The 25,260-nt window shown below is 35.7% G+C and overlaps 7 protein-coding genes across 7 annotated transcripts; 3 read left to right on the top strand and 4 right to left on the bottom strand.

Moving 5' to 3' along the window:
- Positions 1–41: 41 nt before the first annotated feature.
- Positions 42–392, bottom strand: BDR25DRAFT_359451 (uncharacterized protein; the record flags this gene model as incomplete). The annotated part of the gene is made up of 2 exons (XM_033696080.1): positions 42–80; positions 147–392. The coding sequence occupies 2 exons, from the start codon at positions 390–392 to the stop codon at positions 42–44; spliced, it is 285 nt and encodes a 94-aa protein (XP_033543398.1).
- On the top strand, positions 282–2,114 carry BDR25DRAFT_345468 (putative monooxygenase). The gene is made up of 3 exons (XM_033694056.1): positions 282–324; positions 432–1,101; positions 1,166–2,114. The coding sequence occupies exons 2-3, from the start codon at positions 484–486 to the stop codon at positions 1,745–1,747; spliced, it is 1,200 nt and encodes a 399-aa protein (XP_033543399.1). The 5' UTR covers positions 282–324; positions 432–483; the 3' UTR covers positions 1,748–2,114.
- Positions 2,115–2,288: 174 nt separating this feature from the next.
- Positions 2,289–3,220, top strand: BDR25DRAFT_359453 (uncharacterized protein; the record flags this gene model as incomplete). Its single annotated transcript, XM_033696081.1, has 7 exons — positions 2,289–2,395; positions 2,429–2,512; positions 2,542–2,802; positions 2,830–2,929; positions 2,969–3,021; positions 3,049–3,117; positions 3,160–3,220. The coding sequence occupies 7 exons, from the start codon at positions 2,289–2,291 to the stop codon at positions 3,218–3,220; spliced, it is 735 nt and encodes a 244-aa protein (XP_033543400.1).
- Positions 3,221–3,876: 656 nt separating this feature from the next.
- BDR25DRAFT_306080 (uncharacterized protein) lies at positions 3,877–5,188 on the top strand. The gene is made up of 4 exons (XM_033690547.1): positions 3,877–4,344; positions 4,399–4,483; positions 4,533–4,724; positions 4,769–5,188. Exons 1-4 carry the CDS (start codon positions 4,000–4,002, stop codon positions 4,864–4,866), a joined length of 720 nt encoding a protein of 239 aa, XP_033543401.1. The 5' UTR covers positions 3,877–3,999; the 3' UTR covers positions 4,867–5,188.
- Positions 5,189–5,586: 398 nt separating this feature from the next.
- Positions 5,587–6,997, bottom strand: BDR25DRAFT_359455 (uncharacterized protein; the record flags this gene model as incomplete). Its single annotated transcript, XM_033696082.1, has 12 exons — positions 5,587–5,780; positions 5,827–5,894; positions 5,927–5,999; positions 6,023–6,167; positions 6,227–6,260; positions 6,320–6,371; positions 6,404–6,569; positions 6,682–6,736; positions 6,763–6,787; positions 6,832–6,848; positions 6,880–6,933; positions 6,987–6,997. 12 exons carry the CDS (start codon positions 6,995–6,997, stop codon positions 5,587–5,589), a joined length of 894 nt encoding a protein of 297 aa, XP_033543402.1.
- A 108-nt stretch (positions 6,998–7,105) lies between these two features.
- On the bottom strand, positions 7,106–9,232 carry BDR25DRAFT_359456 (uncharacterized protein; the record flags this gene model as incomplete). Its single annotated transcript, XM_033696083.1, has 13 exons — positions 7,106–7,153; positions 7,197–7,226; positions 7,301–7,385; positions 7,451–7,467; positions 7,523–7,591; positions 7,631–7,664; positions 7,720–7,744; positions 7,797–8,473; positions 8,537–8,614; positions 8,642–8,757; positions 8,800–8,878; positions 8,930–9,036; positions 9,077–9,232. The coding sequence occupies 13 exons, from the start codon at positions 9,230–9,232 to the stop codon at positions 7,106–7,108; spliced, it is 1,521 nt and encodes a 506-aa protein (XP_033543403.1).
- Positions 9,233–10,369: 1,137 nt separating this feature from the next.
- On the bottom strand, positions 10,370–11,509 carry BDR25DRAFT_377134 (HET-domain-containing protein). The gene is made up of 2 exons (XM_033697481.1): positions 10,711–11,509; positions 10,370–10,685 (listed from the first exon to the last, which is right to left on the bottom strand). The coding sequence occupies exons 1-2, from the start codon at positions 11,255–11,257 to the stop codon at positions 10,657–10,659; spliced, it is 576 nt and encodes a 191-aa protein (XP_033543404.1). The 5' UTR covers positions 11,258–11,509; the 3' UTR covers positions 10,370–10,656.
- Between the last annotated feature and the right edge of the window lie 13,751 nt (positions 11,510–25,260).

The following is a 25,260-nucleotide window of genomic DNA, read 5'->3' on the forward strand; positions in this document are numbered from 1 at the left end:
CCCGCTACATAATTGAATGGTTTTAATTTCATTGGTTTTTGTTATGTGCTAGTCGACATAACCATGTAGTTAATCATGATCTATGGTCGTGAATGGAAGCAAACGGGAAGGGTGCAATAGTGCATTTCTTAGCCTTACATTTCGACCAATAGCGTGAACAGATGGCGGAGAAAGATACGGACGGTCCGCACATGTCGGAGTCGGAGGCGGAGGAAGCGGAGTGTACAGGGTATATAAATGCATCTTGACGTACGCTCTTGGGTTGTGTTGGTTTCAGTATTCGGGTAGGGTTGTGAGGTAACTGAGCTCACCAAACTTCTTAGAGTACGTACACCAGAGTACTTTGCGGATATATCGAAGCCAGAGTTTGGTTTCCCCGTCTGACTATCCATATTTTTCCATTAACTATTATTGACTATTGTCATTTTTAGCCTTCGCGCTCCCTCTCCTCTTTCCTTCCATCCTACTCCAATCCATTCCATAATGCCCCTCAATATCCTCATCAGCGGCGGCGGATGCGCTGGTCCCACCCTCGCCTTCTTCCTTGCCCGCACTAACCACCACATTACAATCATCGAACGCTATCCCGCCCTCCGCGCCACCGGAGCTCAAATCGACATTCGAGCGCAAGGCATCCAAGTCCTGCGCCGCATGGGTCTCCTCTCCACCATCCGTTCCCACCTGGTTGACGAAGCCGGTGTCGCGATGGTGGATGCGGGGGGTAATGTCAAAGCCACATTTTTAGCGAATAAGAGCGGGAAGGGTGCACAGAGTCTGACATCCGAATATGAGATTATGAGGGGGGATTTTGTGAGGGTTATGTATGAGGCGACGAGGGGGTATGAGAATGTGCAGTATGTGTTTGGGAAGGCAGTGGAGGGGTTTGAACAAGATGAGGATGGAGTGATGGTGAAGTTTTCGGATGGAAAGATAAAGAGGTTTGATGTTTTGGTTGGGGCTGATGGGCAGGGCTCGCGGATCAGGAGGGCGATTTTGGCGGATGGGGATAGAGATGGGGGACAGGATCCGATCAAACGGTTGGGATTGTATATGGCCTATTGGTTCGTTCGTCGCGCAGAAATCGACAATAATATCCGGAAGGTATACCACATCCCCGGGTCGCGGATGGTCATGTGTCGAACACACAGTCTGACGGAAACTCAAGCGTATTTTAGTCTTAAAGTCAACGCAGATGCGGATTCTGAAGAATTGCGGAGTTTGCCTAGAGCGACGATCGAAACGCAAAAGGCGTTTTGGACCCAGAAGTTCCGCGGAGGGGGGGTGGGAGACAGACAGGTTGATCGAGGGAATGCAGACGACAGAGAATTTTTATTGTCAAGAAGTCGTTCAGATTCGCACGGATACGTGGTCGAGAGGTCGCGTCGTGCTGCTCGCCGATGCGGCGCATTGTCCCTCGCCGATCACGGGCATGGGGACTACGAGTGCGTTGGTGGGCGCGTATGTGTTGGCTGGCGAGATCAACAGACACCCTGAGGACCTGCAGAAGGCGTTTGAGAATTATGATGCTGTGCTCCGGCCGTTTGTTGAGGAGATACAGAAGTTTAATCCTGCGTTGTTGAGGCTTGGGTATCCGGAGACTTGGTTTGGGATTACGATGTTGCATTTCGTTGCGGCCGTGCTGGAGTTTTTGAGGATCCCGCAGCTTGTTACGAGGTTTTCGAGGGAGGAAAAGGGCGGGTGGAGACTGCCCGAGTATCCCGAACTTAAGCTAGACAAGGAGATTTGAGGTGAAGAAGGGTGTTGTGGCCGGCGTTTGTGTCTGTCCAAGTCAAGATCAATCTGAGAGACGTGGGGTGCTGGCTCACTTTGGACGACATATGAATATAGTCGGCCCAATGAAGCGAAGCGTAGATATAACAGCTGGTATAGAGCGCAAGCGCATCGGGGTCCCTGAAAGAACGGCCCAGTAAAGCGTTGAATGGAAGGGTATGGGCGAAGAGAATGTGTCCAGTAGCCATGGGTGATTGAGGGCGTCTTTCGCAGAGCTACAGCTGTTGTTCAGCATAATTTCAAGGGATATGAGTAGCGAAGACTGTACACGAGCTACTTAGTCCATTCTACTCAATATCAGCATACTCATCTATGCTTAATTTCAACCTTATCACATTCTGGGGGTTCGCCTCCATTTTAACTACATCGCCTCTCACAACTTCTGAACTTTGCTAACTCACACCACAACACTTTCTACTTCACCATCACTACTTTATTGTGTATTGTGAGTCTCGCTGATTCCTTTGGTTTCATGGAATGATAAGAAATACTCTCAAATGGAAAGGAAGGAACAAGCTGTAGCTGACGTATCTCGTTCGAAAGGGAGTTCGTTTTACCACGGCTGCCGAAGAATGGAATGTACGAGAGAGTGGCCTGACGATTTGTAATAACACACCGGGTTATAAGGGTGATCTAGCATCATATGGCGTTGCTGTTTGCAGAATAGAAACCCTCCCTTTGTTTGCTTGGATATCACAAAGTGGACCAGCTCAAGGAGGAAGTGTGACATCTGGGCTGCTCGCACAACAGGATCAGCAGAAATCACGCAAAGGATAGTTTGGTAGGTGTCGATCGTAGGCGAAGTCGATGCCTGAAACTCTTCCTAAAGCCGAGCTGGGGAACCATTGCACCCGTCAAACGATATCAGCAATGCGGCAGTGCTTTGGGGGCAGTCAAAGCCAGAGTCGAAACATGGCAGTGGGCGAGACAACTCCCATCCGCATATTCTCATCTGCTAGAATTAGATCCTCATAACTTATCTCGTGATACCAGCATGAACGCAAATGCCTTGTAACATACCTGGCTGCTTCGCCACAGCCTCAGGACCCACCTGCCGTCTCAACACCACGCTTCATCATCGTGCGCGATATATCGCGAGAGGCTCAAAACCCCCAATCCATGTGACGATGAATACCAAGTCCCGTTTCTAGAGTCTCACAGCTGCCTGACCTGCTAGACCATCAGAAGAATGGGCGTTTCGCCGGTTTCACTTCGCGCGGGGCTAAGCATGTACGCCTCCTGATTTAGGAACCCCAGACTCGGAAACGCAACAATTGCTCAACTTGAATGGATGTCGTATGTATGGGTTGAGAAATTGAATAGTTTGTAACTCTCTGGATTTGGTCGTGGTGATGACCAGCGATCGAGTGCTGCTGAGATGAGGGTTGAAACCGAAACACTAGCGACAGCGCTTACCGGATTGGGATAGCACGAGATGTGGCGTCAAGATGTTTTGAGATCCCTATTGCGCTGAATTACTCTATTTTTTAGGTTAAAATTAAGTTTTTGGGATCATTCTTCATGAAAATACTATTGTGGATATATGAGGAGAGTTTTTGACATCATATTGACTAAAAGAGCGCAGAACTTCGCTTACCACGACGTTCCTACTATCTTCTCACGCGATCTATATCTTTCCTGTCTTTGTATTCTCGTCAGGCAAACATGGAACAAGATCGTTTCATGTAGAACCTTTCTTCGTGCATGGTGTTATTGCCGTGCTCCCCCAAAAGTCAAGAACAGGCGAGCCGAAGCTTGAAAGCTTGTCAAAGCTTGGGATGTGTGCTGTAGCTCGGCGAATCGTCATGGCGAAACAATTTCAACGCCGGAAAATAGCATCAAGAGTCCACAACATACTGAGCAACTCGAGCCTAGCCGCCGCACCTTGGTCTCTTGGCCTTGGGCATGAAACTTGAACGAGCCTCACCTGGTATCTATTTGCGAGTGACGATGTTGAGAGATTGTATCGCAGCCTGCATCTATGTTTGACGTGAGAGACTAACGGGAAATTCGGCGGGTCGGGGCTGGCGTGTATAAAGATGTGAGTATGCGGCGAAGAACTTGCTTTCTTGCTTCGTCAGTTATCTACTTTTAGCTTTACAATTCACTCTCTTGGTTATCTCCATCAGCGCCGTTGAGCTGGCGCATCTGCTTTTTCTTCACCCCTAATCTTCAATATACCCCTTGCTTCTTCTACCACCAGTCATTATGCCCCTTCTTCTTTCTATCATCATTGGCGCTCTGGCAGCGTCGCCTCTTGTCGCGGCCCATGGCAAGGTTGCCGTCGTCCAGGGAAATGCTGGTGGCAACGGAACTGCTCTTGGCATCACTGGTGGCATCGTTCCAGGAACCGGGAGGAACAGAGTCACAGAAGTCGACACAACCGTCTTCGGCAAGACAAACATCGCAACTAATGGACTCGGAAGGACAACCGGAGGTGGGCAGAATAAGGCTGCTGATCTGTCGGCCGCTATAGCTCAGTCTGGCTCCACCCTGCCGCAGGTTAGCGCAAGCAATGGATCAATTACAGGAACGTTTCACATCGTTACTACTGTAAGCACACCCCCATTGACGCCATACGGTTGCACAACTTACTAATTGCTCCAGGATGGAGCTGGCCCCGTCCAAGCAATTATTGACCCCACTGCTACTGGCCAATTCTCCAATGGCATACAAGCCAACGTCGTGACTGGTAAGGATTCCGCTTCACATACTTCCAACGCATTCTGACAGGGCGCCAGATGTGCCTGGAAATAATGGGAATATCAAGGCTAACGGTAAGGTTCCTCGCGCCCTGCAAGCTCTGGGCTTGATGAAGCGTGCTGCGAACGTGAACATGGACTTTCCGATCAACATCGCAGTCCCAGCTGGAACTTCCTGTACTGGGGCTGTCGCTGGTCAGCAAAATGTCTGCTTCATGAAGATTGCAAATGGTAAGCTGCTTACTTGAATTTGAAACCAAAACTAATGGAAATAGCCAACCGTGCTGGCCCATTTGGTGGCGTCATTGCTTTCCAAGTGGCAGGTGCTGCCACAAATACTACCGCCACTATTGCTAAGCGCTTCGCTGCATGAGCTTCTAGTATTGGTGGACTCTAAGAATCGAGGTGGGATCTTTCCAATGGAAATTGAATATTAAAACATAGTTTTCCTTGGAACCGCACTCAAAAACTTAGAGTTGGGCTGTTAGTGTGCATATGCTGTGCACTCTGACAGACCTAGTCGAGATCTATCGGCCCACTAATCCAAATAAGAAGTCGGACATCATCAGGGGCCTATTATGACTGGCTTATATGTAGACTTTGGTTCGGCGCGTCGAAGTCGGTCTAACCTTGTCAAATAGACAGCATGAGTGTGCACTGAGCTCGTAAATAGTGAGAGATGGTATTGTTTGTAAGAATTATAGGAACCTACGAAAAGGATTATGCGGCATCTTAAGTTCACGTGGCTTGAAGTGACGGTTAACCTCAGTCTGTCATTGTTCTTGATCTTTTCCCAGATGCAGGTGCAAAGTACCTTACATTCTCACACCACCCGAACATGGTTTGGGTGGTGTATATTAGTTAGACCTGTTGCTGGAATTAGGGAGAGGGCCAGTAGGATGCCAATATACGTCTGAAATTAGCCCTTGTTTGGCGCTTGTCGGGTCGAAACTCGCATCGGCCAGCGTCATGTCCGAAGCATATTTTTTCACAGAATTAGATTTAAGACCCTGCGAAAGCTGCAGAAAGAGGCATGTAGAAGGAGAATGGACTTAAGTAGAAATACAACTTAGATCGTAGTGGAGTGGATAAATTAATGGCCAGCTCTCCTGTACATCGTGTTTAGACGAGTCATCAATGGGAACGTCGGCAAAATTAAACTAGGCAGGTAGTGATCAATTCCAAACGTCAATTTAGTGTCTGCCACACGAAACCTGGCATTTGGAAAGTCTTCATCCTTCCACAATGGAATGCTCCGAAACAAGGATGGAGGCATTACCCTCCATGCTAAGTTGATATGAGGAACACAAGTCCTAGTTTCTATAGCAAAAACCTCCAGTAACGACAGTCTTCAGAGTTCGTTGACAGTTTCTTTCATTGAAGCACGTTTTTTTGAAGCTTCTCGTAGACTATTAGTTGGACGTATGTCTCACTGGTCGTTGGTGAAAGGAATGCAAAAGAACGCTAAACAGGCAGCGATGATTGCTAGATTCGTCAGTATATGCCCTTGATGTCGCTAGAAAGACTACCAACGTTCAGTGTTTGGCATTGGTAGTTGACCCGCCTGTAGTTGATCAATCGTAGATTCCCGGGTGCCAGCTGGTGTGCCTGAGGCGTTAAATTAAGCCTAATCAAGTAAGTTTGGTGCCAAGACTGTGAATCGAAGTACCAAATCTAGCATTCCATGCACATATTTAACGGCCACGTAGGTTTTTAAAAAGTGGAGTGAACACCGTAAAGCACGAAAAGAAGGCATATAAAGCATTACTCAAGATTTGGACCGTAGATTCGATAGAGGGCTCTTTACAATCTTACTAACTTCGAACTAAGTTAGAGCCCCGAAATCTTGCCAAGAATTAACTGCATTCAACTGGGCACCTATAGTTGTTTCAATCACCTACTCCGGCCACTGCCAATGTTATTCTCGATTGAGCGCCACATATATGCCCAGGTGAGACTCCGTTGTTTTGTGAGTTTACTGACAAGAGTGAGGCAGATAATAACGAAAAGCACAATGATCACCACTAGTGAGAACATTCCCCCCAGAGCCAGCTTCTTGAGCAACGAGGTTCGGACCTGTCACAGAATAGTCATGGGAATTGACATAAATGTTTGAAAATGTTAGTGGACGGTCTATTCTGGCAACTCTATAGGCTAGAATAAGACTTGATTGCTTACACATCTCAACTCGTCCTACGCTAGAGATACGAGAGCTTAAAGGAGGATTGTAAACCAGATCAAGCCTGGGTTGGCCGTTAGCTCTACATACAGACCTACGAGCGCCTCTTCTAATACTAGTCGAGAAAGGTGATTGTATTCTAAGGGTTGTCCTATCCACTTTGATTCACCACCTTCCTAGCATGTCCGTCTGCGAGGCATGCACGACAAGCACGTGCTGCGAAATAAGTCAATTCGAATGCTCCTTATCAAGCTTGCTCTTCTATTAACAAGGCCTCTCAAGCTACCTTACTATTTCTTAGATCTTAGCGTCACCCTTCAGACATTCTCTTAGAATCCTGCTTATTCTTAAGCAGTCCTAGCGCATGCAGCAGATATGCCCTCTATACTTCGCGATTAGCTTTATAGTTCAATAGGAATATTTCTGCAACATATCAAATTGTCTTCTCTATCATATGTGCCGCCTCACTATGTTGGCTGATCTAGATTCAAGTCGTCAAGTGTGCAATTTGATGGATATTGTACCTGTGCTCGTCGTGATGTCGTGTGTTTTTCCTCACAACACAACCTCCGCAAGCACACAAACTAGATCAGAATTATTGGCTAATGCAAGAGAGGGGCTTCTCCACCCCTAGATTAGCCGCATTGTCCAAAACCTCAGCAGTTTTGAATTGTAAATCGTTGAATCCTATGGGTCCCATCAAACCCGTTTCGCTGGCGTCGGCTTCGCGGGCGTCGTAAAGAGAAGTATGTGAAATGTGGGATAATGCAGTTATCACCCATTAGCCTTGTTCTCCTACCTCAAAACCGATCCCACCAAAGTCTATTTCCGCTCTCGAACCTAAGAATACAAGGTAGTTGTATATATGTAAGGAGGTCGTTTCGTACACTTCGTCGATAGCCAATTTACAACCTTTTCCCTCACACACACATGTGCCAAGCCTCCCATTTCTGCCGACAAAGGATGGGGGTTGGAAATATTCATATTGATGTCTTTGAACCCGTCGCAATAGCCGATGAGATACTACTAGCGTGAACTACTAGCAACGAAAGCTTGAATGGCATAGACGCTACTAAAACAACAACGCATACCGATTCGTACTAGAATTCTCTCAAATAATATACAAATGATCAGCGAGCGGGTCCCTCCAGAACCACCCGTGCGACATAATGGTAGCAAATGGTAGGCTCCCCATATCATCAGGTGCGAGTTGCACAAAGATTCCATTTCCGGCCTGTACCTCAAGATGCCTCCTCCGAAAAAATCGACGATATGGAATTGGATATCAACAATAGCGAGGAACAACATGCAAGAAGAGATTATGATATAGATTACCGTTCTTTCTCCTCCAAACCAGAAGTTGAGTTCGGCAAAAACCTTCGCAAAGGGGACTGGCAAATGTACTCGCTTGATAATCCAGCTCAGCGCGTGAAGAGAGAAGGAAACCAGAAGTACTAAAGATGGAAGTAGATATATGGTGACACGGGCGATCGAATTTGTTTCATGTCGCTGATGATGGGAATCTGCGTCGATGCCGGCCCAGAAGACTCCAAAAGGCGATGCGTCCAACTGGCGCTGCGTAAAGCGACCTTGTTGTAAAGTATTTGCGATGCGGTGGACTATCCACCTAGGTGTTACATATCGCTTCGGATCTATGAAGGCACGAGAGTTCGAAATGCTGGCGTCTTTCGGAAATACAATTAGGTACATATATACCAACCCCACCGACTGGGAGGGCCTAGTAGAACGTAGAACATCTTGAGTTGTTGATTTCCAGCTCCGGGTGTGTCCACTGCATCGGCTCATACATAAGGAGACCAGAATGTATATAACTGCAAGATGTCAAAATTGAACATGCTCTTACGAAAATAGTTCTATGAGAAATAGTAGTAACCAGGCATATTCGGATCGAAACGGCTTCAGGGCTTGCTCGATCCAGTAGCTTCAGTCATCCTTCCATGCTCCGCACCCAAACAGCGCCCTTGAATACTCCCAATAGCTAGGATACCACCCAGAGAACTCCCAGTCGATGATAACAAACTTTGGCCCATCGACCATAGAAATATAGAAATGGCTTTTGGAGGCCTGATTGTGGTGTTTAGTAGTCTAGTCATTACTTTACCGAACAAGGAGTGGGTGTTGATTGCGTCGAGTCCGGATTCCACTGCGGAAAGAGAAGAAACCCCCGATAACGTTATACCTCTCACTTCTATAACTCAGGTCCAAGTTTCAGTTCGTTTGGGAACGGTTGGGGGACCTCAGGCATTGACATCGAGCTCCAGCACAAATGCTCCTCCTAGTACACCAATAGTACGATCCAGATACTCGGTATGCTTCGCTTCGCTCAGCAATAACTAGGCACGACTACTGCGCGCGAGCGAGCGGCTTAGGAATAATCTAATACCCCTATAAACCAGCGCGCGCCTTCGGTAATAGCCTTAGATATTCCGTATGTTCTATAATTGGGACTGGTTAACTGAGTTTGGATAGAAAAGTGAGTTAAAGGTGAGCATCCTGAGCAGTGGCGGTGCGACTGAGCCGAAGTTGAGCCAAGCGCCATTTTGCTTATAAACAGAGGATACGGCACTAATCAAAAGAGGAAGTCAAGTGAGATATGTTGGTCGGAGGTATTAGCTAGATAATAAGAAATACAGTAGCAATAGAACATAAATAAGTAAGCAATGAAATTGTCTAGAATTAATTTTGACTAGGATGCCAACAAGCTCGATTGTTATAGAGTTTAAACAAGCTGGACCCGAATTTTATCCAGTTCTTGTTCACAGTCCTACTTCCAAAGAGAAAAGGAGCAAATCCCACTATATCGGCAACCGTGAAGTTTCTGGTTTAGTTGGATATGTTCTTGAGTGCGTATAGTGCGATGAAGAGACTCTGATACTGGCCTTACCACAATGCCAAATAACGGATGTCCTTTATAGGGCCAGTATACGGAGTTCGTAGCGACTTTCGTAGGACCCTGAGGTGGAACCACCAAGACATCTCCAGATTGCGTACCTTGAGGGCCAATACCGATAGCGTGTCTTTTGCTATGGACGTGAAGAATATCGTACCCATTCCATATAGCATCTAGGAGGGAAGAAACGGCGGCCCGCAGAGGCGCATGCAATCGAGTAGCGGGCTTGCAGTTCCACGGACCCACTTCCTGGAAGATCAGTAGCAGAGTCTCCCTCAGAGATCGTAAGTCATTGTCATATGGCTTTTCTTGTATGCGCATGACTTTCTTGAATTGCTTAGTGAGCGAGCTATTTGGCTGCTGAAAGAAGGCCAGGAGGACTTCTAAAAGAGCAAGTATTTTGTCTTCGTCTCAAACTATCTCTTCCGGCTGCTTGGACCCTGGAGTGGGGCGCATACACAGGGCGCTGATACTCTCGATGCGACCTGTATAGTAGTTATTAAATTCTACTCTCGTAAGTCTGGGTCATAGAAGAAACTGCCATACTTGAAGCTGTTGTAGCTCAAAAATGCGGTGCTATTATCGGGCAGAATGGTGGCACAACTGCGACTGTTATTCCAATTGGGTACCCAGGAAGGATATGGAAGGCCCCCAGGGCCTGTTCCGGTAATAACCCGAAATGTGCGAGATGAAGCCATACTGACTTTCTATCCTCGAAGTACGCGCCCGCGACGCGTGTGAACGTGTCGCTTCAGTGCCTCGAGTAATCTACGTCCGTTTTTCTTTGACGTCTCGTGCTAACCCGTAGAGCGCAAAGATCTTGTCTTGTGGTACTGAACATTGCGACTGGTGGAACCTCCACAAAAGGTCTAGTAATTTATAATTGTCGGAATTCTCAATGGCCAGGATAGTATCCAAAGCGGAATCTGCTTTTAGATCAATGCGCAAACCCCCAGCGATTGCACCTTGGAGACCTTTCACACCTTGAATAAACCACTGCCATGATAGCTTCCATTGACCGCAATGGATGGTTATGTGGTGCCCGAGAGCGACTTCTTGCAGGATCCACCGTCTCAGAAATTAGGGCCGAGCAAAGAATTAGCTCATTGCATGTTCCCAGTCTAGACCGCATGTGGTCTCCAGGAATATTTCCGCCTCAGCAGGTGCGGGTGTTTCCTTGTTCTTGAGAAGTGTAGCCAGCCATTTCAGCGCATTATACAGCTGAGGTACATGTTGATGCTCTGTCGCAGTGCCGACCCAAATACGGGCCTTTGCTGCTTGTGCATATATCCTGCCCATGAGTTGCACCTGGATCTGTTTCTCGTTCCTGTCTTCTTTATTCAAACATATAGCGTCGATCCATAAATACCGAGGTTTGCTCGAACTTCTCAGATGGCGGAGCAAGGTGTCAGCGTTGCTAGTAATGCCAAGTGTCGAGTCCTCGTTAACAAGAAGGACATGCGATAATTTTGGTTCGCCCCAACAGTAGGGGACTACTTCATAATAATCTGGGCTACCGTGGCCGAGGAGAAGGTGCTCGCCCTGCACGTGCACCAATTGTGCTTTTAATAGTCCGTATAGATCCTTGGCTGGCTGAAGGACAAGGACACGAATCGTAGTGTAGCTCTTGAGGGGCCGATATTGATAAAGGCGAAGGGGGGCCGGAGCATCCATGGCAGTGGCCTCACTCGACTATAGTGAAGAAGGGCGCTTATAACTAGATCTTGATCTACCAAATAACAAATAGACTTCCGGCTAGTATGCTCTTTGGTTGCACTACGGTTGTGATAAACGAAAGCCAATGTAATCTTTCTAACTGAAGAGGGGGGGGTTGATAGGACCTGCAGAGTTGAATCTTCAGTTTTTTCCCTCCTCACCACCGTTCGTCAGTAGGTGTTCTCGGGGAGTTGAGTTAGTTGACTGAAGGCACGGTCAAGGTTGAACTGGATTGCCAGGCTGCGGGGCTAAGACAGGCCTGCTCGCCAAGACTCTACACAGCCACAAAGTGTGACAGCCACAGGTCTGCTTGGCAGCTGTGAGTAGATTACAATGCGATGATTACGTACTATTTGCACTAGCCAGGATGGGTGATCGCTCCGATCAGAGGTACTGGCTGGGGTAGCGATCCTGCATGAATTTACGCGCGATAGCAGACACAAGGCTAATAATAATTTCCTATCATTGTAATAAGGCTCTAAGGCTTAGGTAAGACCCTTATATGTGTATTGTAAGTAGTGCAAGCCAAATAGTGGCGCGGTAGCAAATGGAGATTGTTTTGCCATGACAGTAGGCTCTGAGCAAATTAGGCGAGAAGGCGATGATGCGAATGTAATTTATAGGTTAAGAAGTTACTAAGTGTTCAAAAGTAGCTATAGCACACTCATTATATATAATTTTAGTGAAGTTTGACGTTGTTACAATCCTTGCTTCGGGAAGCACTCGGGTCTTACGGTATTCCTAGGGGGGGAGTAGGACGGCTAGTAGGGGCCAATCCGGTAGGGTGTACAGTCCTACGTACAGGCTATTAGGCTAATAGAGGATGATATAGGGTGACCAGATTGTGGTTTGCCCTTAATGCGGCAGTAGGGAGGCTAGGTTAAACAGTCCTTATTAGACAAAGTTAGAGGTATATATAGTGTAAAATATATAAATAGTATTACAGCTCTTTAAAAAGCTAAATGCTACTTAGTCTATGTAATAAATAAACTAAACATTAAACACACCTTCTAAAGGTTGTTTAATATAAGAACTATATACATGTGCTAGGGTGCTAAGAGGAGCTAGCAGGAGTTTATAGGAGCCTGCTAAGAGGGGCTCTTATAAGCTCCTTTAGGCTCCCTAAACTTGCAGCCTGTCCTCCTATTAGATAGTGCATTCTTCTATAATCTTAGGCAGCTGCGCTGCCTCTGCGTTCTCTAATTAGTCTTTAAGCAAACCCTGCCCTAACCTAGCTAGACTGTGGAGCACTGCTAGTGGGGTTACGCTAGTCTAACTATAGACTATAACACGCTGCCCCCTCTCCCTAGCAGCGTCCTTACCACTCTGCTTACACAACTGTGTTAGTAAGAGTTTGTTTATAAGGTAAGCATCTACCTGCTAAAAAGCATCCTTAACATCTATTTTTTCTATACTAAATAGCTTATTAGTCTTATTTATTCTATTATTCTTATATTACTCTTTATTTTAATTTTTTTTATTAAATAAAGATAAGGCTTTATAGCGCTTACTAATTTTTTAGGTTATTTTATGTGTTAACTTTATCTTTAGATAAATGTGTTAAGTGTGTAAAAAAGTATAGTAAATGTAACACTTTTATTTCTAATGCTATATAAAATTATTTAGAGAAAAAAAAAAGACACTTCTTTAGAAGGCTAAAGCCTTACAGGCCTAAGACTATATGCTATAAGATAAGTAATAAGCTTAAGTTTAAAAACAACTCTACTTATAAGAGAAAATGTTAGAGGCAATAAATAGGGAGCGTTCTAGATAAGATTATATCTAGAAATTACTAAATTTGCTAGAGGCTTATTACATAAAGTATTTAAAAAGGGACCTTTCTTTTTTAGACAAAATAGAAGCTTTTAAGGCTAAAGTAAAAGGCTATTCTCTCTTTTAACTGTTGTTAGCAAAGACTTGTTTTTAAAGGCTGCTGCTATCTAGTAATAACATAGCTATTTCTTTTAATATAAGTGCTTTATTGCCTAGCTAGTTTTTTTTAGATAAGCCTAAAAGTACTTTTATACTAATAGCTGTGTGTTTCTTAAATTCTTAGCTAGTTTCTAAGTATTTTTACTAGTAAGCTACTTTTTTTATTTTACTAAAAATTCTTTTTAGTTTTTTTAATTACTTATAATGTGTTTAACTTTATATTCTATTTCTTTATTTTTTTATTTTTAGGTAGATAAAGGAATTTTCTTAAGTGCTTTTTCTAATCTAGAGATATAAAACTATAAGTGTATTTTTATATATAAGAGAAGCTTAAGCTTACAGTTATCTTATTAAGTCTATAAAACTTTATAAAGTTTTATTTTTTTTCTACTAACTTTCTAGAAGGTCTAGGTGTCTTAAGGTTTTTTATATTAAGATATATATAGTCTTCTAAGTAGATATCTAGTTTTAGTTATTATAATTTATTTATATACTTTTTTATTATTTCCCTACTAGACCTAGCTTCTATAGCTAACCTTTTATATATCTAACATAGGTCTGTTAGCTAATTTATTAACTTTTATAAGTTTGTAAGTTAATTTTTATATAATGTAAAGTAAAAGTTATATCTAAAATTAGCCTTATATAGTGTTTCTTTTATTATAGCTAACTTTATATTATTAATAGCTAATTACGCTATTAGAAGCTATTCTGCCTAATTATTTTAAGTATAAAAGATGTACTTTTTTAAATATCTCTCTACTTCTGTATTTACTCTTTTAGTCTAGCTATTTATCTGTAGGTAGTAAGCTGTTAATAGCTTATATGCTATACTAAAGTGCCTTATTACTGCTTTTTAAAAACTGCTAGTAAACAGCTTATTTTAGTTAAAGATAATAATCTTAGAGTATTTATATACTAATATTATATTTTATTTTAATTTATAAATAAATTTTTTAGCAGTTATTATTTTTTCTAAGGGCTAAGTATATAGATATTTAGTAGTTTTATCTAAAGCTACTATAATTATGTTGCACATCCTGTCTGTCCCTAGTTCTTTAGATAGAGGTAGTTTTATAATAAAATCTATTATAATTATTATCTATAGTAATTTTAGTGCTTTAATTAGCTAAAAATATTTATAGGCTTTATGCCTTTATAAGTTATTTCTATTACAGGTGTTGCATTCTTTAAGTACTTTAGTGCATAACTATTTAACTTTTAGTATTTGTTATAAAATTACAGCCCTTAGTTTTTTTTAAAAGGTGCCTATTCTAAAGTGTCTAAATATTAAAGATTTATAGTATTCTTAGACTAAGTTCTTTTATCCTTACTTACTAGCTATAAGTATATAAAATTTCTTTATAAGTTAGGGCTTATTATAAATCTATTTTTTATTAGTTTTTTTAAAAAGTGTAAACTTTTTAGTTTTTTTTTTTTTTATTAAAGTAGTCTAGTCTTTAGCTAAGAGTGTTAGCCTGTTAATTCTGTGTTTCTAAAACATGCTTAATAATGTAGTTAAACTAGGCAAGCTTTATTACTTATTTTATGTGCATTAGTAAAAGTTTTTTTACTATTAAAAACATAACTAAGTTTACATAGTTAGTTATAATGTTAAATAGTTTTACTATTTTATGTAGTTCTGTAGACTAAACTTTTACTACATTAAGTATAGCCTTTAGTTTTTTGTTAGGTATACTATAGCTAGCTTTAGGTTCTAAGAACTTAGCAGAGTAGTACGCAACTAGGTGCTACTTCCTGTCTTCCTGTTTTTAATACAGCGTGGCCCTGCTAGCTCTAAGGGACGCGTCTGTATAGATCTTTGTATCTAACTGTAGGTTGTACATTCTTAGTACTAGTTTAGCTATTATAGCTTATTTTAAGGCTATAAATGCTTTATTTATCTTTAAGGTCTAGATAAATTTTGCTATAGCCTATTCCTTAGTTATAGTGTTTATTAATAGTATAGTAATTTTTAAGTAGTCTTTAATTATCTGTCTTATATAGCTTAATAGTTCTAGAAATCTTTTTACTTCTTTAACTATTATAAGTTTTAGCTACTTAAGCACCTTTTATACTTTAGCTAGGTTAATTTTTATTTTTTTACTATTAATTATAAATTCTAAGTATTTAGTTTTACTAATATAGAATTTATACTTAAAGAGCTATAAATAAAGTCTATACTTTCTAAGTTATTTTAAAACTTTTTATACTTTTTATACATAGTCTTCTAAGGTGTTTTTTAAATAGATAAAGATGTTATCTAAGTACACTAGAGTAAAGATATTAAAGTATAAGTTAAGAGCTATATTAATAATTTACTAAAATGTTGCTAGGGCATTTATTAAACTAAACAGCATTACTAGTAGTTTATAAAGTCCTTATAAGGTTCTAAATGCTATAAGCTACTTATCTTTTTTATATATTTTTATTTTATTAAATCTATTTTATATGTTAAACTTTATAAAGTACTAGGTTCTTTTTAATTAGTTTATAATATCTTATATAATTAGTAAAAAGAACTAATTTTAGATTATATTATTATTTAGAGTTTTATAGTTCTAATAAACTTAAATTTTTTTTTCTTTTTAGTAAAAACTACTGCTAAAGCTACTAGGCTATAGCTTTCTTAAATATAGCCTTATACTAACATCTTATTAACATATTTTTATAAGGCCTTTTTTTGTACCTTAGTTAAAGGGCAGAGCTTATGTGTTTTTAAGTTATAATCTTTTATTAAGTTAATAGCGTAATTCTAAGGCTAGTATAGAGGTAGTTCTTTAGGGTCCTCTAGTGTCTTAAACATGTCCTTATAGTCTTTATATTTAGGCAGGATGCAGTCTTCTTTTTAAATTTATATAATGCTAATTTATTTTACATCTTTATTTTTTTTAATTATTTTATAAGAGACTTTTTTAAGCTTTTTTTTTATTATTTTTATTACTTAAGCTTTTAGCTTTTAGTAAGGGAATTTCTAGAGGTTCTTTTTCTTAGAGTAGTAACTGCTACCCTGTTTTACTTATTTATAGACTAAGTATTAGTTATTATAGCATGCTAACTAGGTTATGTGTGCGTAGTTGTTAGGAGTTTTTATAGTTATAGTTTTTTAATTAATTATAGGGTTATACATTCTAAGCTAGTTATAGCCTAGAATTATATTATATTTGCCTTTTAGCTTAAGTATGTTTATAGACTTTTAATTACTTATGTTTAGAGTTTTAAAGTTTTTTTTATAAGTTTTTAGGTTAATTTATCTTCTACTATATTTAATTAATAATGCATTAGTAAGGGTTACTTTAAATAAGTTTTTTTTTATTTAGAATAGTATACTTTATTTATCTACTTATTTCTTATCTATTGCAGTAAAGGTACATCTGCTGTCTATAAGAGCTAGCCTAGGCCACCCTTTGTATGTAAAGGTAGTTGTTAGGCTATGTTTTGCCTTTTATTTTACTATAATTACTGCTAATATGTTATGTTTAACTTTTTTATTAAAAAAAAAATAAAAGTTAATGTCTTATAAGTTATTATTAAATTTAATTTTTTTTTTTTTATAAATTTAATATTTTTAATTATAGTAGTTAGCTGCTTTACATTTATAATCTTTAACTAAGTAATGTAATATTAGGTAGTTTTTTTTTTTTACTACTTTTTACTAAAAGTAGTAAAACTTATAGCTATTTTATTTATTACACTTTATCTATACTTTTTATTTATAAGGAGGAGCTGTTTAATAAGTGTAATAATTTATAGTTTTATAGGCTAAGGCTATTTTTTGCTATAGGCAACTGTTGTAGTTTCTTTCCTATGTAGGCTACTATCCTGCTTAATGCTTATTGTCCTAGTGTTTAACACAGTATTGTTGTGTACACTAGTACTAGGGGTATAAACACTTATTAGGTCTGTGTAGTGTGTTAAGGGGACTCTTTTAGGTCTACTAAGGGTATTTCTTTGTTTGTACTAGCTGTACAGGGTGCTTTTTTTATTAGCAACTGTTAGTGCTATAGGTGCTGCTTCTACAAAGAACATATTATCTGTAGTTTTGTTATATTGCAAGGGCTTTTCTAGAGATTACTAGGCTTAGAAGCAGTGTCTTAGGTTTTTTAGGCGCTAGTTATAGTACTTTAAACTTAGTAGGTTTACTTAGCTATTTTAGCTTTTAATTTTTAATTTTAGTAAAAAATTACTATTACTTTTTTTTATTTATAATGTTATATTTAACTTTAGCTATCCTTTATATAATGTTAAATATTAAGTAGTTGTTGCTAATGTTTATTTAGTAAAGTAAGACTATATAATTACTTAGGTAGTTATGTTATAACTTACACTTCTAGCACTTATATTCCTAAAACTGTTAAGAAAGCTTTTTTACTAAAGTACTAAAAGTTTAGTTTTAAAAAGAGAACTATTTTTTTTTTTTAAACATTTATAATGTATCCTTAGATCTAAGTTTCTTTTTTATATTTTTTAAAAATTATAAGGTCTTATAACACTATATTAAAGCTACTAAAATTTTAAATAACTACCTTTTAATATAGTTTAAAATAGTTGTTTAAAGAGTAGTTTTTTTTACATTACTAGTAAAGTTTATTATTTAGTCTTTTTTATATTTCCTTATCTATAAGGCTATATTTAGTAGTAATAGCTTTTATTATTATAGTAGTATTTTTATTTTCTCTTTTTTAAAAGTTTAAGTAGTTTTAGCAGAAATATCCTACTTTTTTATAGTTTAAGTAGGCCTTATTTTTTAGCTACTTTTATTATTCCTTTATTAAGGGCAGCCTATTATGTCCTAAAACTTAGCTTTTTTTAAAGAGAAGGCTCTATGTATACTTTACATAACTAAGGTCTATTAGCTTTTTATTATATTATAAAAGCTTTTTTTTTAGAAATAAATTTTAGTTTTTAAAAAGTTTTTTTTTATTTTTTTTCTCTCTTACACTTTTTATAATAGTTGTTATAAGTTATTACTTATATAATAAAGTTTTTAAAGGTAGTTAGTTTTTTACTATATATAAATTTATCTTTTACTATCTTACTTAGTCTGTTATAGAACATGTAGTAAAGGGCCTTCTAGTCTGTCTATCTACAGATGGCTAGCTATTCTCTAAAGTGTGCTGCATAGTTTTAGACTAAGCTAGTTCTTTATTTTATAGTATCTAATTTATTAGCTATAATTTTTTTTTTATTAAGAGTTCTATAAATAGCTATTAGAGCTTCTTTAAAGTTTTTAATATTACTAAATATTTTTTTTATTTTAGAGGTAAGTGCTTTACTATTTACTCTAAAGTTTATCTAGTTGTCTATGTAGAGTTAGAACTAGATTATAAGGGGGCCTTCTAGGTGTAGTCTTATTTAGAATATTATTTCTATGTTAGTCTAAAATGCTTCTTTATTATATTACATATAAAAGTAGCATTTTATAAAAAATAGTTAAAGGTTTTTTAGTAATTCTTTAAAAGGCTTTAAAAGGGCTAGTTTTAAAGCTTTCTTAGCTATAATACTTATTTTTTTAGATAAGATATTTTAAATTTTTACTAGCTCTACTTATAGTTTATGTATTTAGTAGGCTTAATTAGTTATTTTCTAAAGGCTTAGTTATTTAAAAGAGTTTAGTGTTTTTATTACTTTATAGTAAAAGTTAGTAATTTTTTTTTTAAGTTTTAGTAGTTTACTAACTTTATTACTAATTTGCTAAAGTTTTTTAATGTTGTCCTAGATTAAATTAATCTGTTCTGCTAAAATAGCTTTACTTTAAGTAAGAACTTCTATAAATTCTAATAGCGCAGTGTAGGCTATATTAGAATCTAAATTATATTAAGAGGTTACTATACTTTTTAAAAAGGTAGTGTTTAATGTTATAATTCTTGCTTTAAAAAGCACTTAGGTCTTATAGTATTCCTAGAGGGGGAGTAGGACAGCTAGTAGGGGCTAATCTAGTAGGGTGTACAGTCCTACGTACAGGCTATTAGGCTAATGGAGGATGATATAGGGTGTGTCACAGTATCCTCCCCGGATCCCAGACATAACTGTATTGGACGCGTACTAGAGTATTATTAGTGCACGTCTGACACAAACACAACACAACATAGACATAAACTTAAGCATAAACTGCTTTAACACTAACTAAACCTAGAACAGGCTTAATTTATACTTAAAGCGCTTAGACTTTTAAGCTAAGTATTTAATTACTAATTTCCTTCTAAACTTTTTTATTTCTTACATAATGTCTTATACCTACTATAATACCTTATGTAGTAATTAAACTAGACCTCTGTAAAGCTTTATAACCTTACTTATGCATAATTATAACATTATGTTATGTTAAAACTTTAGCTAAGAATAGCTTCTAAATCTAATCTAATAAGCTTAGTACTTACATAACTCTAAGCTATTAAAGTAAGCTAAAAAGCCTTCTAAAAAGCGCTTATTTTATAGAAAAGCTACTATGTTATAAGCTTTAAAGCTTTTTAAAAGGACTTTAAAAAACAGCTTTATGTTATTAAGTAGTTTATTTCTGCCTTAACTTTTATTATAGTAGTAGGAACTAAGAACTTACTAGCCTTAAAGCTTACTTAAAAGTCTAAAGATAGCTTAACTTTTTCTTACTTAACACTACTTACAACTTATAACTTTTTTAACTTAGTAATAAAATCTAACTAACTCCCTAATTCCTTACTGTTTAATAGAAAATAGAAAGACTTACCTTTTTTTCTACATAAGCTTTAATATAAACTTAAAGAAAACATAGACTAATTTCTCTTTAAACACTTTTAGTTACTATATACTTACTCTTAACTTAACTATAATATAATAGCCTTAATTAACTTACTAATAAATAAAAATATTATTAACTTAGATTAATTTATAGTGTTTTTATAAGTAACTTATAGAAACTTAAATAAAAAGTTAATAGCTCTAAGTTACCTAAATACTTTATAATAAAAAAAAAAAAGCTTTACTTTACACTTTACTAAGTTCTGCTAACTTGCATCTAATATAGGCCTAAATAAAATAAGTTTAATTATAGCTTTATATAACTCCCTTTTAACTAAACTGTAACACGCTATAGTAGAAAAACCCCTCTTAAATAACCTTAACATGTATGTAAACTTAATTACTACTTATAATAATAACATAAGGTTCCTCCCTATACAAGCTTTAATACGCCCCTAAACTAGCATAGTTGTAAATAAAGACTTTAATATAATAAAAATTAATTTAAATTATGCTTTAGTTAGTTTTAAAAAGTGTAAAGATTATAAAAAAAAAAAGTTAATGCTTTAAGTGTAGTAAGTATAGTTATATTTTCTAAAACTGCTTTATTTTTTTTTTTTAAGTCTATATAAGTAGCGCTACTAGCACTTATTAAAAATTTTTACTATTTTAATTTTATTTTTATAAGAGCTTTAACTTATATTTAAGCTCTAATTTTTTTTACTACTTTTAACATAGCTGCAGCTATAGTAGTAAGAGCCTATAAAAAGGCTTGTCTTAGAGCTAAGTTGCCCTTTAGGACTAATTTAACACTAAATTTTTGCTAACTTATAGGCTAAGTCTTTTACTAATAACTAGAAGTACTAAGTTAATATTCCTATATATTTATAATAAAGAACTATATTAGCTTTAATATAAGCTTTTATTAACTTAAAAGTAAATAGCATAGGTTATATTAATAAAGAACTAGTGTGTAAACTAAATCTTTAATTAACACTACTTACTTAAATAATTTACCTAACTAAATTTAATAAAAAATAACTTAAAAAAGGTTTTATCTTTTATACTATAACTATTATAATTACTTACTAACACTATAAGAAGCAGATTAAGCTCTATATAATAAACATAAAATATTATAACTTAATCCTAAAATAACTATAGCTATATTAGCATAAGGTTGCCTTTAATTACTAAGAGTAAGTTCTAAACTTTAACTTTTTTTAATGCTAAGATATATGCTTATGCTTACACTTAAACAACACTTAAATAGCACTTAATATAAAAGGTCTCTAAACTTACTTTTTAATAACTTAGAAAAGAACTACCTAAGTAAGGCTAATAAGCTAGGCCTTTTACTAAGATAGGCTATATAAAATAATTTAATAACTGCTTAAACCTAAAGAAAAAAAAGCCTTTAAGAAACTTCTACTTACTTAATTTAAACATAAACTAGGACTTAAACAGCAGATAGACATCTGCTACATAAAACCTACTTTATTTATAACTCTAGCTTAATAACTAGATTATAAAATTTACGCAGTTATAATTTTTAATATAGACTAAGCTTTAGCTTCTTAAAAACACACTAACTTAAAAATAATAGTCTTTTAAAACTACTATAACTTATTACATGTTTTTTTCTAAAATAAGTCTAATAAGCTTTTAATATAATATTTATATAATTACTAAATAACTTTTAAGCCTAGTAAACAGCTTAGTTATAAGCTACTATATAAAATATTACTAAATAAATTAAAAGTGCTTTAAAAATACTTTAATAAAAACCTAAAAAAAAAGTTTATTTAAGCTAGCTTTTTACTAGTAGTGTTACTTATACTATTTATAAAAAAACTTAGAGGTAGGCTTTAATTCTATGTTAACTACTAAGAACTAAATGCTATTACTATTAAAAACTAATACTTAATTTTTTTTTTATAAGAAACTCTAAGCTAACTAAGTAAAGTAAAGTATTTTATAAAGTTAGATATTATTACTGCTTTTAACAAGCTAAAAATAGTAAAAGGTAATAAGTAGCTAATAGTGTTTTAGACTTAATATAGACTATTTAAGTACTTAGTAATGCCCTTTAGCTTAGCTAACACGCCTAGTACTTTTTAACATTTTATAAATAACTTACTCTAACCCTACCTAGACATGTTCTACACTATGTATATTAATAATATTCTAATTTATAGTAATAGCCTTTTAGAGCATAAACAGCATGTACGCTTAGTGCTAAAGGCTATAGAAGAAGTAGGTTTATAACTTAATATAGATAAATGTAAGTTCTACTAATTAAAGGTTACATATTTAGGATATGTAATTTTTACAGATAGCATCTAAATAGACCCTATTAAGGTTTAAACTGTGCTAGATTAGTAATACTTAAAAAACATAAAGAATATTTAAGCTTTTATAAAATTTACTAACTTTTACTAATAATTTATTAATAACTTTTTATAGTAAGTAAGCTTTATAATTATACTTACTAAAAAAAAAATTTAATTTAACTTTAACTTAAATTACTAATAGTTTTTTAACTAGCTAAAAAAAGCTTTTACTAAAGCCTTAATACTCTACTACTTTAACTTTAAACTACTAATACTTATAGAAGCTAATGCTTTAGACTATGTAGTAGCAGAAGTTCTCTTCTAGACTAAGCTAGATAGGACTATTAGGCCTATTATATACTTCTTAAAAAGAATAAGTTTTATAGAAGGTAATTATAAAATTTATAATAAAGAATTACTTGCTATAGTACACTACTTTAAATAATAGTAACCTAAACTAGAAAGTGCAGCGCATCTAATACAGGTCCTATCTAACTATAAGAACTTATAGTACTTTATAACTATAAAATAACTTAGCTACTAATAAGCTTATTAGTTTAAATACTTATTTTATTTTAATTTTAAGATTACTTATTATCTTAGTTAAAATAAAAGAAAACTAAATACTTTTATAAAGTAATTCTAAAACATCTCTACTTAAAAAAAAGTGTAAAAGGCTTAACACTAAACTCTACTTTAACTTAAGCTATTTTTAAACTTTAACTTAAATAAAATAAATTAAATAATTAATTAAATTATTACTAATAAGTATTTAAATAATAAATTTATCTAAGAAACTTTAAACTTACTCTAAAATAGCGCTAGTTAGTTAAAGAAAGTAACACTAGCTAACTATAAAAACTAAAATAGTAAGCTATATTACTATAACTAACTTATAATTCTTAATTTTAATAAACTAAGAATTAAACTACTCTAAATTATATATAACTTACCTATTAGAGGACACCTAGGTAAAGGAAAGACTCTTAACCTACTATAAAGAGAGTACTACTAGCCCTGCATGTTCTATACTGTACACTAATATGTATTATGTTGCTATACTTGCTGTAAAGTAAAAGCCTTTTAAGAAAGGTATAATAGCTTACTTAAACTACTCCTAATTTTTAAATAAGCTTAGAAAGATATATTAATTAATTTTATTATAAACTTACCTTTATTTAAAAAGTATATAAATATTATAGTAGTTATTAATTACTTAACTAAGTATTAACACTTAATACTATGTTCCTCTATAACTGCCCTTAATATAGCCTAGTTATTCTACTAATATGTATAGGTTTACTATAGCCTACCTAACATAATTATATTAGATAGAAGTACACAGTTTATCTTAGCCTTCTAGAATAAACTTTGTAAACAGCTTTAAATTATTCTTTATCTATTTATAGCTTTTTACCTAAAGACTAACAGCTAGACTAAGAACATAAACACTATAATAAAATAAGTCCTACAAGTGTACATAAACTACTAGTAAGATAACTAGGTAAAATAGTTAGCTATAGCATAGTTTAAAGCTAATAACATAACATTTAAATTAATATAAGTATCTCTATTCTTAGCAAACTATAAATACTACCTTTAAATAGAATTTAAACTACTTTTAAATACCCTCTAACTAACTTATTAATCTATATAAGTAATAAATATAAATAGACTTATTAATAAAATCTAAAATATATCTAAATATATTTATAAAAAGCTTACATAGGCTTAAGCTTTTTAATAAAAGTATATAAACTAATTTTAAACCTCTACCCCTGCGTATGCAGCTAGCAAGAAGGTTTAGCTAGACACTAGAAATATCTAAATAAACTAATAATTAAAAAAACTTAATTAGAAGAACTTTAGCCCCTTTATAGTAGCCTATATAGTTTTATTGCACGCTTACTAATTAATCCTACCTAACAGCATAAAGATACACCCTGTGTTCTACATATTATTACTGCGCTAAGTAGCTCTTAAATCTAACTATCTACCTAGACAGCTAAACCTGCTACCTAAACCTGTTATTATAAATAACAAACTAGAATATATTATAAAAGACATTAAATAGATCTAGTTTAATAAAAAAAAATGTATCTATAAATACTTTATAAAATAGACTAGATATAACAAGCTGTTGTAGAAACCTATAAAAGCCCTATAAGAGAACTTTATAGTAACTTAATTCTACGCCTAATACCTATTTAAACTAAACCTATACTCTAATAAAGATAACTTAATGCTAGAACTACTAATATAAAGGATTCTCTTCCTAATAAGAGGGGGGGTACTGTCACAGTATCCTCCCCAGATCCTAGACATAACTATATTAGACGTGTACTAGAGTATTATTAGTGCACGTCTAACATAAACATAACATAACATAGACATAAACTTAAGCATAAACTGCTTTAACACTAACTAAACCTAGAATAGGCTTAATTTATACTTAAAGCGCTTAAACTTTTAAGCTAAGTATTTAATTACTAATTTCTTTCTAAACCTTTCTGTTCCTCACACAACGTCTTGTACCTACTATAATACCTCACGTAGTAATTAAACTAGACCTCCGTGAAGCTCTATAACCTTACTCGTGCACAATCGTGACAGGGTGACTAGATTGTAGTTTGCCCTTAATGTAGCAGTAGAGAGGCTAGGTTAAACAGTCCTTGTTAGACAAAGTTAAAGGTATATATAGTGTAAGATATATAAATAGTATTACAGCTTTTTAAAAAGCTAAATACTACTTAGTCTATGTAATAAATAAACTAAACATTAAACACACCTTTTAAAGGTTGTTTAATGTAGGAACTATATACATGTGCTAGGGTGCTAAGGGGAGCTAGCAGGAGTTTATAGGAGCCTGCTAAAAGGGGCTCCTATAAGCTCCCTTAGGCTCCCTAAACTCGCGGCCTGTCCTCCTATTAGACAGTGCATTCTTCCATAATCTCGGGCGGCTGCGCTGCCTCCGCGTCC

Source organism: Lindgomyces ingoldianus (genome assembly GCF_010093535.1).
Source record: "Lindgomyces ingoldianus strain ATCC 200398 unplaced genomic scaffold BDR25scaffold_33, whole genome shotgun sequence".
Lineage (NCBI taxonomy): Eukaryota > Fungi > Ascomycota > Dothideomycetes > Pleosporales > Lindgomycetaceae > Lindgomyces > Lindgomyces ingoldianus.